This window comes from Pristiophorus japonicus, chromosome 8, assembly GCF_044704955.1.
Source record: "Pristiophorus japonicus isolate sPriJap1 chromosome 8, sPriJap1.hap1, whole genome shotgun sequence".
Classification (NCBI taxonomy): Eukaryota; Metazoa; Chordata; class Chondrichthyes; family Pristiophoridae; genus Pristiophorus; species Pristiophorus japonicus.
In genome coordinates, this window is record NC_091984.1 from 241630413 (window position 1) to 241647498 (window position 17086).

At 46.7% G+C, this 17086-nt stretch overlaps 1 protein-coding gene across 2 annotated transcripts in view; it reads left to right on the forward strand.

The window, feature by feature from the left end:
- The window catches only part of dnah10 (dynein axonemal heavy chain 10), a 397024-nt gene that overhangs the window by 314589 nt on the left and 65349 nt on the right, over positions 1–17086 (forward strand). For both annotated transcript variants that reach the window (XM_070888200.1, XM_070888202.1), the window contains exons 57-63: positions 2252–2433; positions 4221–4357; positions 4513–4730; positions 6508–6729; positions 8900–9047; positions 9241–9520; positions 14434–14663. In XM_070888200.1, the coding sequence (XP_070744301.1) occupies positions 2252–2433; positions 4221–4357; positions 4513–4730; positions 6508–6729; positions 8900–9047; positions 9241–9520; positions 14434–14663 (1417 nt within the window). The remainder of the gene's footprint in view (positions 1–2251; positions 2434–4220; positions 4358–4512; positions 4731–6507; positions 6730–8899; positions 9048–9240; positions 9521–14433; positions 14664–17086) is intronic.

Genomic DNA, 17086 nt, shown 5'->3' on the forward strand with positions numbered 1-17086 from the left:
GGGAACACCTGGGAAAGCTGCCATTCCAAGCTGTCGCGGCTGCAGTGAGGGAAGCAACGTTGACCAGGGATAAGTGGGATTGGTTTTAATGTTTTTATTTTTGCGGTTTATATTGAGGTGGGGTGAGTCATGTATTGGGGATGTTTTTGGTTTTTCCCGAAGCCTCTCTGAGCGCTCCGAGGCCGGCTGTTTACCTCAGGATTTTCAGTTGCTCATCCGGCCTAACGCCCTAAGAGAGGTGTGGAACGCCTCCCTTAGCATTGCGCCCCACACTCGGGACCCAGCTGGTGAATTTTGCGGCTGGAGAGGCAAACCATTTCCTGGCACAAAATTCACCGCCCCGCCCGGGTTAACGCCGTTACAGGCATGGTGTTTCCAACCCATTGAGTTACAACAGCAAGGGATTGGGGTTCACATTTACAAAACACTGGCTAGGCCCCAGCTGGAGTATTGTGGCCAATTCTGGGCCCCACACTTTAGGAAGGATGTCAAGGCCTTGGAGAGGCTGTCGAGGAGGTTTACTGGAATGGTGATTTCAATTACACGGAGAGACTGGAGAAGCTGGGATTGTTCTCTTTAGAGCAGTGAAGGTTAAGGGGAGATTTAATAGAGACGTTCAAAATCACAAAGGGTTTTGCTAAAGTAAATAAGGAGAAACTGTTTCTACTGGCAGGAGGCTCGCTAACCAGAGGGCACAGATTTAAGGTAATTGGCAAAAGAAACAGAGGGGGAGATGAAGAGAAAACATTTTTTTACGCACTGAGTTATTATGGTCTGGAATGCTTTTGGATAGTGGAATTTTCAGAAGTGAATTGGATAAATACTCGAAGGGGAGAAAATGACAGGGCAATGGGGAAAGGGAGTGGGACTAATTGGATCACTCTCTTAAAGAGCTGGCACAGGCACGATGGGCTGAAAGGCCTCCAGTGCTCTAAGTTTCTATGATTCTAGGAAGGCTACAAGTATAGAATGAATTGAGGTGATTAAAATTGAGATAGATCCTTGCGTGGTAATTGAGGCTTAAACAGTGGAGCTGCCATGGTGAACAAAATGGTTGAGCAGTGGCTGACTGGCCTGCTCCTGTTTCCTGACTCCCACTAGGCAGGTTCATAATCTCAATCATAAAATGGGCCAGGGGGGGAAGTCAGCAGATCAGGCAGCTTAGGGCCAGTTTTATATTGGTTCGTGGAGGCCTAGCCGGTTTCCTACCTGGGCCTGAGTGACTGAGGGAAGGGGACAAAAAAGGGGTAAAATACATTTAAAATTTTAAATGGCAAAAAATGCTGCCTTTATCGCAGCCAGGCTTATTCGACAGCACCTCCCAAACCCACGACCTCTACCACCTAGAAGGACAAGGGCAGCAGGTGCATGGGAACACCACCACCTCCACGTTCCCCTCCCAGTCACACACCATCCTGACTGGGAAATATATCGGCCGTTCCTTCATCGTCGCTGGGTCACAATCCTGGAACTCCCTCCCTAACAGCACTGTGGGAGCACCTTCACCACACGGACTGCAGCGGTTCAAGAAGGCGGTTCACCACCACCTTCTCAAGGGGCAATTAGGGATGGGCAATAAATGCCGGCCTTGCCAGCAACACCCACATCACAGAAACAAATAAAATAAAAACGGCATAGGCATGATGGGCCAAATGGCCTCCTGCGCTGTATCATTCTATGATTCTGTGATAATATCATAAATATATCCAAAATAAATGTATCCAAAAGCTTTGACCTCTGGACAGTAAATGGAAATCGAGTTCATGAACTATCTATCCACTGCTAGTGTTTGTCTCTGGTCGATGCTGTCACTAATTTCTATCTGTCTCTCTAACTCACGTGCCATACTTGGTATTGTAGAAGCTTTTTTTCTTGTGATTAATGTCAATGTGGCTTTTAAGAGCAGACACCATTTGAAATTTCTTCCCATGCTCAGCATATCGATCTTAATCGGAGTCCGCCATCTGCAGTACGTGATGAATAATGAATGTTTAGCTGCACTAAATGTATGTGACATGGAGGATGCAAAGTGCATTTCCTCAACAGCATGCAGGACAGCAGGCACTGATGTTAACTTTACTTTTAAATGATAAAGCTGCACTTCTCAATACAGAATAGCATTAAATGGTGAAGAATTAGAAAGGGTGGTGTTATTATCACAATGTAACTCATTTTGAGCGATTGAATAGAATTTGTTGGTGAGTATTTTATTGCACCATTTAACATTTTTTCTGTTTTTTTAAATAAAAAGATCATTTGCAAAACCTCCTCGACAAGTGCAAACTGTTTGTGAATGTATCCTTGTCATGAGAGGATACAAGGAGATTAACTGGAAATCGGCCAAAGGCATGATGTCCGAGGCAAACTTCCTCAAATCCCTGATGGAAATGGACTGTGATGCTATCGGGCAGAATCAAGTCAAGACCGTGAAAGGTAAATGCTTGAACTAGAATTCATTAGGTACAGGGGTGCACTAACTTTAACAGTCGCCCATCATGGGATATTGCGTGTTAATGTCTGCGGCATTGCACAGCTCGCGATCCCGTGGTCACTGTGGGTATTGTGCCCTCTGTTAACCCTATTCATGTAAGTGGGGTTGGTCGGAGGGCATGGTTAGTGAGTGCCCCTGTCACTGGGCACAGCCAGAAACTCCGACTCCTGAAGTCTGGGGTGTTGGCCGATTCTGCACCCCTTTGGGCCTATTTGTAATAGAGTATATTGAGGAAAATACATGACTTGATTTAAAGGGATCCAGCCTGCTTCACTGGATAGCCTCCCCGCTGGGCCTACTTTTTAAATTAGTTCTCAGGATGTGGGCATTGCTGGCAAGGCCGACATTTTTTGCCCATCCCTAATAGTTAGATACAATTGAGGGGGTCGCTGGGCCACGTCAGGGGGCAGCAAAGAATCAACCCTGTTGGTGTGGAATTGGAGTCACATATAGGCCCAGACGGTTAACGATGGCAGGTTTCCTTCCCTAAAGGACATTCGTGAACCAAGTGGGTTTTTACGACAATTCGACAGCTTCATGGTCACTTTTACTCAACCCAGCTTTTTATTTCCATAATTTTGAACTGAATGCAAATTCTCAAACTGTCCTGGTGGGGTTTGAACTCTCGGGGATTGAAATTGCCCTCCGCCCCAAACGGGTTGCACTTACCGTTCTGTGAGTGTTCTGACCACCCCAATGTATGGCGCGGATAATCCACCCAAATTCAGGACTTTATTATTTTTTTGCAGCGGGGCGGAAGTGCCGTTGGAGCGGGTTGACCGTTCTGGGTCATCAGCGGCGCACTGACGTGTCACACCACCCCTCCCCTTCAGTTAAAGGGGAGGGCCGCTGCGAGCTCTGCACAAAGTTTAGTTGGGCCCACTCGGCCACCAGGGAGGGTTTTGGCCGGGCCAGCGGCCTGGTACCCAAGAGGAGGTGCGGGGCTGCCTGTTGGCTGCCCGGCCGAACCCGTGGCCGCCATTGTCGGGCCGCAGTGCGCCCTCCCCTTTAAGAACGGACGCGCCGCCCAGCCACAAGAAGCTTCCCACCGGGAGCACAGAGTGGAGGTCCATCCGCTCCCGCGGGGCAATTTCCCACGCGGGGCGGAAAGGGGGTCGCCGCTGGTCGTTAAGAGGTCAGCGTGTGCCCAGTGGGTAGGAAGAGGGCCGGAGCGGTCCCGCTCACCGCTCCAAGAATGGAGGGCAGTTTTCAAAATGTCGGCCCCTCCGCGCTGACCGAGCAGTGAGACCTTACTGACCCGTGGCCGCCTCTTATAGAAAGAGACAACTTCAGCCCCTCATTCTCGGGATTACTAGTCCAGTAACATAACCATTGCACTTGTGGCCTTCTGGAAGTCAGTGCAGCTTTTCTCACTGACCGTGCACTAATCCAGGGTTCCACTGAGCTCCCAGTGTCAGGAGCCCCTGCCTCATAGTATTGTGTATCTTTGGAGTAGACGAAAGTTCTGCCCAGAGAAGGCCTCTCCCCGGCCCGCCCCGGCAGAGGACAGGCTCCAGGGTATCCAGGTCCCGGCCCCTTTCCAGCCTTTCCCAATGTACTCCCAGCGGGGTTACGGTTGGAATGCACCAAGTGGCCCAAGCAAATTGGTGTCTATTGTGTAACAGGCTTTTTACAGTGTGAAAGAAGGATGTGCCATAGGAACATCACAGTTCAGCTATTAATGAAGAAATATGTCAGATTGTTTAACGAATAGTGTGTCTGTTTGTAGGTTTCCTCAAGAATCTGAACACCTCATTGGATGAGATGCAGGCCATCAGTAGAGCGGGAGCTGGAATGCTGAAGTTTGTGGAGGCTGTCATGGGCTACTGTGATGTGGCCAAAGAAATCAAACCAAAACGAGAAAAGGCAAGCATCACTGTCTGTCATTGTGCTTTCTGCAGCCAGACGTTTATTTTATGCTTATGACCTTTAGGCAGCCAGATTCAGTTTTTCTCCCCCTGCGTGTTGATCTGTAGGACCGAGAGCGAAAGCTCCACTGAATGTGATCATTCTTTCTGCAGGTGGCCAGGTTAGAACGCAATTACTATCAAAGCAAACGTGACCTGGAGAAGATCCAGGCGGAGCTAGCGGCGATCCAGAGGGAGCTGCAGGCACTGAGCGACCGGTATGAGGCTGCGATGAGGGAAAAGCAGCAGCTGCAGGAAGAAGCCGAAGTCATGGAACGTCGACTGGTGGCAGCCGACAAGCTCATCTCTGGCTTGGGGTCGGAAAACATTCGGTGCGTTCTCTCGGCACATGTTCAACCCATCAAAGATCGGGGGTGTAAATTGGCCTGGGCTGGTCGGGTAAAATGGGCGATAGCGAATCAGGAGCCTGCTTAACGTGTTGCCTAACGTTCCTTTCCATTGAAGTCAGTGGTAACGGACATCAGGCGGGCTGTGAAACGGGCTATCGACCAGTGGGCAGCAAACACCACTTTCACCCCCATGTAGCTTGTGCTTATCTGTATTTCCTGATTGGGTGTTGAGTGCACGAGTATTACAGCATTGGGCTTTTGGATAAAGGAGCAGTGTGAACTGCTTTTCTGATTGGCTGCCCGGTGTTGACTTTAGTGACCTCACTGGGTTGACGAGGACCTGCCTAACGAGGATCTGACATTTGAGATGGTCTCTTTCAGCACTGAGCTATTTGAATTGTGTTAAAATGTGGGATAATGTTTCAATGTATAACGGAGATCATTCTTTACATACCAGCCCTGCACAGTAAACAAGTTCGAGATTATATTCATCTATTCTTGCGATATGTTGACATTGACACGGCAGTATTTATTGCTCATCCCTCACTGCCCTTGATAGCATTAATAGTCACTACAAAGTTCATGAATATAAAGGATATTGGACAGATCTATCTGCAATGACTCGCGCATCGTTTCAGGGTAAGACTGTGACAATCCCCATTAACCCTGCAAAGTGCCCCTCACCAACATCTGGGGCTGGTACCCCAGTTGGGAGAGCTGTCTCGCAGACAGGTCAAGCTGCAGCATGACATAGTCATACTCACAGGACATATCTATCAGCCAACACCCAGACTGACCATCACCATCCCTGGCTAGGCGCTGTTCCAACAACAGAGGCGGGAGTACAGTAATATACAGTGGGTGGCTGTGGCCTGGAAATCTCCAACATTGACTCCGGATCTCACAGTTTCAGGTCAAACAAGGTCACGGAAACCTGCTGATAAACACCGAGCACCCTCCCTCAGCTGATGAATCAGTACTACTCCATGTTGGGCACCACTTACAGGAAGCTCTGAGGGAAGAAAGGCACAGAAGGTGCTCTGGGTGGTAGAGGTCTACAGCTGCTGGCCAAGTCCTGAAGGACCTGGCTGCCAGACTGGGCCTGCATCAGGTCCTCCTCCTCACCAGCCTCTCCAATGAAACTCGCCTTCCAGAAGAGCGTTGGTGGAGATGTCCTTGTAAAGACAGGCACTGACTTTCCTCGGGCTTTCTGCTGTTCTTGTGGTAAACAGCATCTACAAACTCTCTTCATTGTGACTTGTGACACGCTCTTGGAGGACTGTTCTTTTAGATGTTTGTACGATTTCAGAAATAATAATAATAGTCGAGGAAAATCTACTCAAAGAAGGAAATAACTTGCATTTATTTAGCATGGCCTTGGAACATCCCAAAGTGCTTAACAGGCAGTGAATGAATGTTGAAGTGCAGTCACTGCTGTTTATGTAGGCAGGCACCACGGCCAATTTGTGTCGAGCAAGGTCCTACAGACAGCAACGGGCTCAGTGAGCAGTGTTGATTGAAGGATGAAGAGTTATATTAGTGCAGGAAATGGAAAGTAGTTCAATTGGCAAACCTTAATTTAGCAAATGATTGCTCTCCAATATAAATTGGAATTCACATATTAAAGTCAGTTTTCAGTTCCAATTATAATCCCTCGTTAAGACTGAGCTGAAATATTTCATTAAACATGGTGTACAGAAATCCCACTGCTGCCTCAACATAATGAACAAGGCATTCATCTTCCATTTTCCCCAAACAGATGGACAAAGGACTTGGAGGACCTAAAGATCCGTAGAGTGAGATTACTTGGAGACTGCCTGATTTGTGCAGCTTTCCTGAGCTATGAGGGAGCCTTCAGCTCAGAGTTTCGCCATGAAATGATTTACAATGAATGGCAGAATGACATACTGAAACGGGAAATTCCATTGAGTCAGCCATTTCGTTTGGAAAACTTGCTTACGGATGAAGTTGAAATCAGCAGGTCTGTGCATCATAGTACAAATATAGTTATATTACTGCTTGAAAATGGCATACCGCTGCTGTCAAATGATGTGCCTGTACCTGAAAACCACCTGGTGTAATGATTGGAGTCAATTTTCCTCTTCCAATTGCGGTTTCATAATAAAGATAGAAAGACCTGCATTTAAATAGTGTCTTTCAGGATGTTCCCAGATGCTTTACAGCCAATGTAAAATGCAATGGCTGCATAATTTACACACGATTCTGTTTCCTGTGCAGTCAAGAATTGCACTCACAAAACACATGCAAGTGTAACCTGGGACCTTCAGGCTCATGCCCAACTGTCTGAAGACAGAACCTGACTCAGTTCTTGTTATCACTTGAATAAAAGAAAGGGTGTGCAACAGTATGTGAGCTAGTTCATCATCATCATCATCATAGGCAGTCCCTCGGAGTCGAGGAAGACTTGCTTCCACACCAAACATGAGCCCTCAGGTGACTGAAGAGTCCAATGCGGGACCTACAGTCTCTGTCACAAGTGGGGCGAATGGATGGGTGGGGTGCCTGGGTTGCCGCTGCCTGCGCTTGGTTTCTGCATGCTCTCGGCAATGAGACTCGAGGTGCTCAGCATCCTCCTGGATGCTCTTCCTCCACTTGGGGCAGTCTTGGGCCAGGGATTCCCAGGTGTCGGTGGGAATGTTACATTTTATCAGGGAGGCTTTGAGGGTGTCCTTGAAGCGTTTCCTCTGCCCACCTGGGGCTCGCTTGCTGTGTCAGAGTTCTGAGTAGAGCGCTTGCTTTGGGAGTCTCGTGTCGGACATGCGGACGATGTGGCCTGCCCAGCGGAGCTGATCGAGCGTGGTCAGTACTTTGATGCTGGGGATGTTGGCCTGAGTGAGAACACTGACGTTGGTATGCCTATCCTGCCGATGGATTTGCAGCATCTTGTGGAGGCAGTGCTGGTGGTACTTCTCCAGTGTTCTGAGGTGCCTGCTGTATATAGTAGTTGTGAGCTGGTGCAGCTGGCAACAGTCAGGGCAATAACTGGATCTGTTCCGCCTCCTGCCACAAACAATGCTCCTGATCCGATCTTCCTCCCTGGCCACTGTCTTTGTAATCTTTGTCTTGTTCAAACAGGAGCTGATTTTTAAACTCCACAGCACTGTTTATTTCCATCTCTGCAATATTGCCCAGCACTGCCCCTATCTCAATTCCACAGCTATTCAAGCCCATATCTGTGCTTTACCAGCTCCAATCTTGACCACTTGAATGCTCTCATAAGAACATAAGAATTAGCAGGAGTCGGCCATTCGACCCCTCGAGCCTGCTCTACCATTCAATAGGATCATGGCTGATCTTCTACCTCAACTCCACTTTCTTGCACTGTCCCCATATCATGATTCCCTTCATATCTAAAAATGTATCGATCTCTGTCTTGAATATACTCAGACTAAGCTCCACAGCCCTCTTGGGTAGAGAATTCCAAAGATTCGTAACCCTCTGAGTGAAGAAATTTCTCCTCATCTCAGTTCTAAATGGCCGACCCCTTATCCTGTGACTGTGACCCCTGACCTCTCTTACTGGCCTCGCAATCTTCATCCTCCATTAACCCCAACTTGTCCAAACCATCGATACTATCTCGCAGTGTCGCTGCTCCCACCATCATCCCAATCCCACTGGCCTACTCTGGCTCCTGGTCCCCCAGCAATTCACATTTAAGAGTGTTCTGCCACCTCAGTCGAACTCTTCGATACTCCCGAATTAAGCCTCTCCACCTCTCTTTCCACCTTCAAAAACCCCCTAATAACAATGTAGAGACGTTATTGAGAACAATTTGATTGGTCTTTTTGGTAGCACTTGTTGCTTTGTGATTGGTTGATTTGAAAAGGAGGCTGGTGGGATTTGATAACTTTGTCGGTACGTTCTGCTACTTTTCAATTTCTTTACATTTAGCCATGGGTTCCAGCAGCTGAGTGATGGTTTGAGCCATTTGTCAGTGTCTGTGCTACTTAGAGCTGTGCCACACTGAGGACCAACAGCCTCGGAGTGAGGCTACACCACACCTGACGTCTGAAAGCTGTGATGTGATGGATACGCACGAGCTTTCTGTTATACAGACGATGTTTAATATAGAAGCACAGACTTGCTAGCCTGTAGTTTGCAGATTTGATATTTTATTCTTGTGGATTCAGGTGGGGCTCAGAAGGCCTGCCACCCGATGAACTCTCTGTTCAGAACGGCATCCTTACAACACAAGCTAGTCGTTTCCCACTGTGTATCGATCCTCAGCAGCAGGCCTTAAACTGGGTGAAGAGAAAGGAGGCAAAGACCAATCTGAAGGTAAGGTTAAGGTTTCTGTCCACTCACACTTAGCCACACACCTACCTTGTGTATGTTATCGATATCCGTGGTGCCTTTCAGTCTAGTATATAGTTCACTACTGAATTATTCCATTACAGATCTTAAGTAGCTTTTTTTAAAATAATGTACTGGGAAATGTGACAAATGGTGTTTGGTGTGTGATCTTTTCCAGATCTCTTCCTTTAATGATCCCGATTTCCTGAAACAATTAGAGATGGCCATCAAGTATGGATTTCCCTTCCTCTTCCAAGATGTGGATGAGTACATTGATCCAGTGATTGATAATGTCTTGGAAAAGATAATCGAAGGACAACCTGGCCGGTATTTTATGGTGCTTGGTGACAAGGAGGTCGACTATGATCCTAACTTCAAAATGTACCTCAACACCAAGCTGGCGAACCCCAAGTACCAGCCTGCAGTATTTGGGAAATCCATGGTGATAAACTACACTGGTAAATTCTAACGCAGTCCCCCTCGTGTACATGACAGCAAATTTCGCTGAGAAATTCTCTCACTGGAAACATCTGCGAGTTTTTATTCACCTCCAGCGATTTAAGGGCAATCATATTATAAAGAATACTGGTGTTTAAAAATTTGTTCTTGGGATGTGGGCGATGCTGGCAAAGCCGGCATTTATTGCCGATCCCTAGTTACCTTGAGAAGGTGGTGGTGAGCCACCGCCTTGAACCGCTGCAGTCCGTGTGGTGAATGAACTCCCATAGCGGTGTTTGGTAGGAAGTTCGAGGATTGTGACCCAGAGAGTATCCAGGAACAGCGATATATGTCCAAGTCGGAATGGTGTATAACTTGGGAGTTCTGGTACTCCCACAGTGTTACAGCATGGGATATGCTGGGGCCCTAGTAACCATAGAAACAGAAAATAGGTGCAGGAGTAGGCCATTCGGCCCTTCGAGCCTGCACCGCCATTCAATGAGTTCATGGCTGAACATGCAACTTCAGTACTCCATTCCTGCTTTCTCGCCATACCCCTTGATCCCCCTAGTAGTAAGGACCTCATCTAACTCCTTTTTGAATATATTTCGTGAATTGGCCTCAACAACTTTCTGTGGTAGAGAATTCCACAGGTTCACCACTCTCTGGGTGAAGAAGTTTCTCCTCATCTCGGTCCTAAATGGCTTACCCCTTATCCTTAGACTGTGACCCCTGGTTCTGGACTTCCCCAACATTGGGAACATTCTTCCTGCATCTAACCTGTCTAAACCCATCAGAATTTTAAACGTTTCTACGGGATCCCCTCTCATTCTTCTGAACTCCAGTGAATACAAGCCCAGTTGATCCAGTCTTTCTTGATATGTCAGTCCCGCCATCCCGGGAATCAGTCTGGTGAACCTTCGCTGCACTCCCTCAATAGCAAAAATGTCCTTCCTCAAGTTAGGAGACCAAAACTGTACACAATACTCCAGGTGTGGCCTCACCAAGGCCCTGTACAACTGTAGTAACACCTCCCTGCCCCTGTACTCAAATCCCCTCGCTATGAAGGCCAACATGCCATTTGCTTTCTTAACCACCTGCTGTACCTGCATGCCAACCTTCAATGACTGATGTACCATGACACCCAGGTCTCGTTGCACCTCCCCTTTTCCTAATCTGTCACCATTCAGATAATAGTCTGTCTCTCTGTTTTTACCACCAAAGTGGATAACCTCACATTTATCCACATTATACTTCATCTGCCATGCATTTGCCCACTCACCTAACCTATCCAAGTCACTCTGCAGCCTCATAGCATCCTCCTCGCAGCTCACACTGCCACCCAACTTAGTGTCATCCGCAAATTTGGAGATACTACATTTAATCCCCTCGTCTAAATCATTAATGTACAATGTAAACAGCTGGGGCCCCAGCACAGAACCTTGTGGTATCCCACTAGTCACTGCCTGCCATTCTGAAAAGTACCCATTTACTCCTACTCTTTGCTTCCTGTCTGACAACCAGTTCTCAATCCACGTCAACACACTACCCCCAATCCCATTAACTTTGCACATTAATCTCTTGTGTGGGACCTTGTCGAAAGCCTTCTGAAAGTCCAAATACACCACATCAACTGGTTCTCCCTTGTCCACTCTACTGGAAACATCCTCAAAAAATTCCAGAAGATTTGTCAAGCATGATTTCCCTTTCACAAATCCATGCTGACTTGGACCTATCATGTCACCTCTTTCCAAATGAGCTGCTATGACATCCTTAATAATTGATTCCATCATTTTACCCACTACCGATGTCAGGCTGACCGGTCTATAATTCCCTGTTTTCTCTCTCCCTCCTTTTTTAAAAAGTGGGGTTACATTGGCTACCCTCCACTCAATAGGAACTGATCCAGAGTCTATGGAATGTTGGAAAATGACTGTCAATGCATCCGCTATTTCCAAGGCCACCTCCTTAAGTACTCTGGGATGCAGTCCATCAGGCCCTGGGGATTTATTGGCCTTCAATCCCATCAATTTCCCCAACACAATTTCCCAACTAATAAGGGTTTCCCTCAGTTCCTCCTTCTTACTAGACCCTCTGACCCCTTTTATATCCGGAAGGTTGTTTGTGTCCTCCTTAGTGAATACCGAACCAAAGTACTTGTTCAATTGGTCTGCCATTTCTTTGTTCCCCGTTATGACTTCCCCTGATTCTGACTGCAGGGGACCTACGTTTGTCTTTACTAACCTTTTTCTCTTTACATATCTATAGAAACCTTTGCAGTCCGTCTTAATGTTCCCTGCAAGCTTCCTCTCGTACTCTATTTTCCCTGCCTAATCAAACCCTTTGTCCTCCTCTGCTGAGTTCTAAATTTCTCCCAGTTCCCGGGTTCACTGCTATTTCTGGCCAATTTGTATGCCACTTCCTTGGCTTTAATACTATCCCTGATTTCCCTTGTTAGCCACGGTTGAGCCACCTTCCCTTTTTTATTTTTGCGCCAGACAGGGATGTACAATTGTTGTAGTTCATCCATGCGGTCTCTAAATGTTTGCCATTGCCCATCCACAGTCAACCTCTTAAGTATCATTCGCCAATCTATCCTAGCCAATTCACGCCTCATACCTTCTTTAAGTTCTGGACCATGGTCTCTGAATTAACTGTTTCATTCTCCATCCTAATGTAGAATTCCACCATATTATGGTCACTCTTTCCCAAGGGGCCTCGCACAACGAGATTGCTAATTAATCCTCTCTCATTACACAACACCCAGTCTAAGATGGCCTCCCCCCTAGTTGGTTCCTCGACATATTGGTCTAGAAAACCATCCCTTATGCACTCCAGGAAATCCTCCTCCACCGTATTGTTTCCAGTTTGGTTAGCCCAATCTATATGCATATTAAAGTCACCCATGATAACTGCTGCACCTTTATTGCATGCACCCCTAATTTCCTGTTTGATGCCCTCCCCAACATCACTACTACTGTTTGGAGGCCTGTACACAACTCCCACTAACGTTTTTTGCCCTTTGGTGTTCTGCAGCTCTACCCATATAGATTCCACATCATCCAAGCTAATGTCTTTCCTAACTATTGCATTGATCTCCTCTTTAACCAGCAATGCTACCCCGCTACCTTTTCCTTTTATTCTATCCTTCCTGAATGTTGAATACCCATGGATGTTGAGTTCCCAGCCCTGATCATCCTGGAGCCACATCTCTGTAATCCCAATCACATCATATTTGTTAACATCTATTTGCAGTTAATTCATCATTATTGCGGATACTCCTTGCATTAAGACACAAAGCCTTCAGGCTTGTTTTTTTTAACACCCTTTGTCCTTTTAGAATTATGATGTAGTGTGGCCCTTTTTGTTTCTTGCCTTTGTTTACTCGGCCTTCCACTATTGCTTTTTACCTTTCTACCATCTGTTTCTGACTCCATATTACTTCGCCCTATCTCGCTGCATAGGTTTCCATCCCCCTGCCATATTAGTTTAAACACTCCCGAACTGAGATTTCCTAGATTTAATGGTAATCTCACCTTCTGTTATGTTTCATTGACACTTCTAAACATCAAATGCTAAAATCATAGACTCCTTATTGCTTTTTGCTAAGAACAGAAATAATGAGCAATAATCATATTTTCCAAAATTCCCTTGATTCTGGACCCAGTGATTGGAAGGTAGAAAATGTAACACCGCTTTTCAAGAAAGGCGGGAGAGAGAAACCCAGGAACTACAGGGCAGTTAATCTGACATCAGTTGTTGGGAAAATGCTGGAATCCATTGTTAAGGAAGTGGTATCAGGGCACTCAGAAAATCATAACATGATTAGGCAGAGTCAGCACGGTGTTATGAAAGGGAAATCATGGTTGACAAATGTATTAGTTCTTTGAGGATGTAACGAGCAGGGTAGATAAAGGGGAACCAGTGGATGTAGTATATTTGGATTTCCAATGTGAGGTTATTCACTTTGGTAGGAAGAATAGAAAAACAGAATCTTTTTAAATGGTGAGAAACCTTTAAATGTTGGTGTTCAGAGAGATTTGGGTGACCTCGTGCAAGAAACACAGAAAGCGAGCATGCAGGTACAGCAAGCAATAAGGAAGGCAAGTGGCATGTTGGCCTTTATTGGAAGGGGGTTGGGGTATGAGTAAGAACATAAGAAATAGGAGCAGGAGTCGGCCATTCGGCCCCTCGAGCCTGCTCCGCCATTCAATAAGATCATGGCTGATCTTCGACCTCAACTCCACTTTCCTGCACTGTCTCATATAAGTAAGGAAGTCTTGCTACAATTGTATAGGGCCTTGGTGAGACCACACCTGGAGTACCGTGCACAGTTTGGGTCCCTGTATCGAAGGAAGGATATACTTGCCTTGGAGGCGGAGCAAGGAAGGTTCACCAGACTGATTCCTGGGATGAGAGGGTTGTCCTATGAGGAGAGATTGTGTAGAATGGGCCTATACTCTCTGGAGTTTAGAAGAATGAGAGATGATCTTATTGAAACTGAGGGGGATTGACAGGGTAGATGCAGGGAGGATGTTTCCCCCGGGCTGGAGAGTCTAGAACCAGGGGTCACAGTCTCAGGATATGGGGTCGGCCGTTTAGGACTGAGATGAGGAGGAATTTCTTTTCTCAGAGGGTGGTGAATCTTTGGAATTCTCTGCCCCAGAGGGCTGTGGATGCGATGAGTATATTCAAGGCTGAGGTTGATAGATTTTTGGGCTCTAAGGGAATCAAGGAATATGGGGACAGTGCAGGAAAGTGGAGTTGAGGTCACTGATCAGCCATGATCATATTAAATGGCGGAGCAGGCTCGAGGGACCGAATGGCCCACTCATGCTCCTAATTCTTACGTTCTTATTTTAGATGCAATTTATATTTTGATTAGATAGAGTTATATAGGTTAAAATAAGAATTGCTGGATTTCTTTCCACAGTGACGTTGAGTGGCTTGGAAGACCAGTTACTGAGTGTTATTGTGGCCTTTGAGCGGAGAGAACTTGAAGAACAGAGGGAGCGTTTGATCAAGGAGACCAGTGAGAATAAGAAACTGCTGAAGGATCTCGAGAACTCCCTTCTGCGTGAACTGGCCACTTCCACTGGAAACATGCTGGACAACGTCGAACTGGTGGAAACTCTCGAAGAGACCAAGACTAAAGCTACGGAGGTAAATGGATTTACAGGCGAGGTTAACCACGCTTTAGTTAGATGGCAGTGCAGTGAGCCCCCCCCCCCTAGCAGGGACATTGGATTGGTATCACAGCTGGGTGCATGCAATCTTGTTCCTTTGAAAGAACTGTGTCTCTCGAAATCTACTGTGCATTTTAAATGTTATCCTCGTAACCGAGAGCTGCTAATGTTTCAGCAGTTTGCAAGAAGCATTTTGTGAGACTGGGAATATTTACATATAATATCGTTCTTGTGCCAGGATACACGACTGGTGCTTCACAGAATCATTTCAATCGTGCATTCAGGCTGTTTGTGCCGACAGATAAAGTTAGTACAAGAACTAAAATCAGGGAAATATTTAACTATATAAACTACAAAATCCACAAAATGAAGAGAGATTTCAGTAAGTATATAATTGTGTTGTGCAAAAGGATTTGAGGGCGGGCTTCTCACAGCGAGAATAACTCAGAGATTGGCTGCTCTCCCTCGTCAGTCTGTGTTAGGGGAGAATGCTGGGCGTATGTGGGTAAGTCAGAAGCAGTTTGTTTGAGCCTAGGAAGGGGGTACAGCAAGTTATGCATCATGCTGGATTTATGTTTGATACATAGCCCAAACCAAGCCTGTTTTAGCTCGGGCCACTTAAATCAAATAAATATTGTACATCAGGTAGGAGGAGTGTGAGGGAGGGGGAAATAGGAGAGAGAGAGGTCAGTATTATATAGAATTACATCAAATCTACAGCAAAGAAACAGGCCATTCAGCCCAACTGGTCTATGCCTGTGTTTATGCTCCACACAAGCCTCCTCCCACCCTGCCCCCCCCGCATTCCTCTAATCCCTTCTCTCCTTACATGCATCAACGCTCTCTGCTTTAACCACTCCTTGTGGCAGCAAGTTCCACATTCGCACCAGTCTGTGGAAAGAAATGCCTCCTAAGTTCTTTATTTCATCTGTTAGTGACTGTTCTATATTTATGCCCCTTGTCCTGGATTCACCCACCGGTGCAAACAGTTTCTCCACATCCATCCTATCTGTCAGGTCTCCTCTTCTGACGAAGGGTCATTAGCCTGAAACATGAGCTCTGTTTCTCTCTCCACAGATACTGCCTGACCCACTGTATATCTCCTCTTGGTCTTCTCTTTTCCAGAGAAAGGAGTCCCAGCCTGCTCAATCTTTCCTGATAGTTGCATCCTCTCAATTCTGGTACTATCCTTGTAAATCTTTTCTGTACCTTCCCCAGTGCTTCAATATCCTTTTTGTAGTATGCAGGAGTAAGATTATTCATTCCTGAGGACACCATCCCTGATAACCCACAGTACCTCCTGGCAGAGTATGTGTGTAGTGTATGTGAGCGATTGTCATGTTGACCACAACTGTGCTGCCTCCACATTCAAATAGCCTGCTAACACAAAAGGTAATCCATTTGACAAAGTATTGAGTGGAGGAGGCTATCTGAGCCTTCACTGAGTGAATCAGTATTGATGGAGCATGCAGTATGCTCCAACGAAATCTGTGACGAGTTAATTATGCCTCAGTATAGTATCTCCAATTATTTCTGCACCCTCAAATTCATGAGATTTGTGCCGTGGTTACTGTTGTCTCCAGTTGTACCCTGTCGTATATACACACCAACAACATGTATTTATATAGTGCCTTTAATGTCGTGTCTTTAGACAAAGAGCAAATCACGTATACCATGGGGCCGAACTTGGTGGACTCACCGCCCACTGCCGCCGAGTTTTCCGGTCGGTCTCCCCGCCGAGCACGTTTGGTGACGTCCTCCCGCTGGCGGGGAGGGAAGACCGCTGGGGACCACCTGCTGACGTCTGCTAGCGTGCAACAGCGCAAGTAGTGTCCTGCCCGCCAAGCTGCCAGTTTGGTCCTGGCGGGAGTCCACTGCAGCAGGGGGAAGGATCGCCATGTGGAGAAAGGTCTAACCTCAGCGGTAAGTATGAAGACCTGCAAAAATAGATTAGTAAACTTCTTTTCTTAATTTTTCCCCCGATTCAGGTGGATGGGGTCCCCTTGAAGGTTTTCCAGTGTTTTTTTTTTGAGTTTTTAATTTTATCTGTTCCCCCCCTCCCTGGGCCCGACTCAATCCTCGGCCGTACTTTGCCGAAGATTGCATTTGCCGTCGAGATTGGGAGCTCCCGTCCGCTGCCGCCCAGATTTGGCGTGTAAGTCCTATTTTGGCGCCAGGCGGTCTTTCCAGGACTTCTTCATGAAACTTCCGCCCAGAGTACCGTCAGGATCTCGACGCACTTGGGTGGAAATTAGCTTCCACCAGGTTTGGGGCCCATGTATTACAGTCACCTTGGACAAAGTGCATTGTCTGTGACCCCTCACCAGGAGGGTCATAGACCCGAAACGTTAAAACTCTTTCTCTCCACAGATGCTGCCTGACCCGCGGAGAATTCCAGCA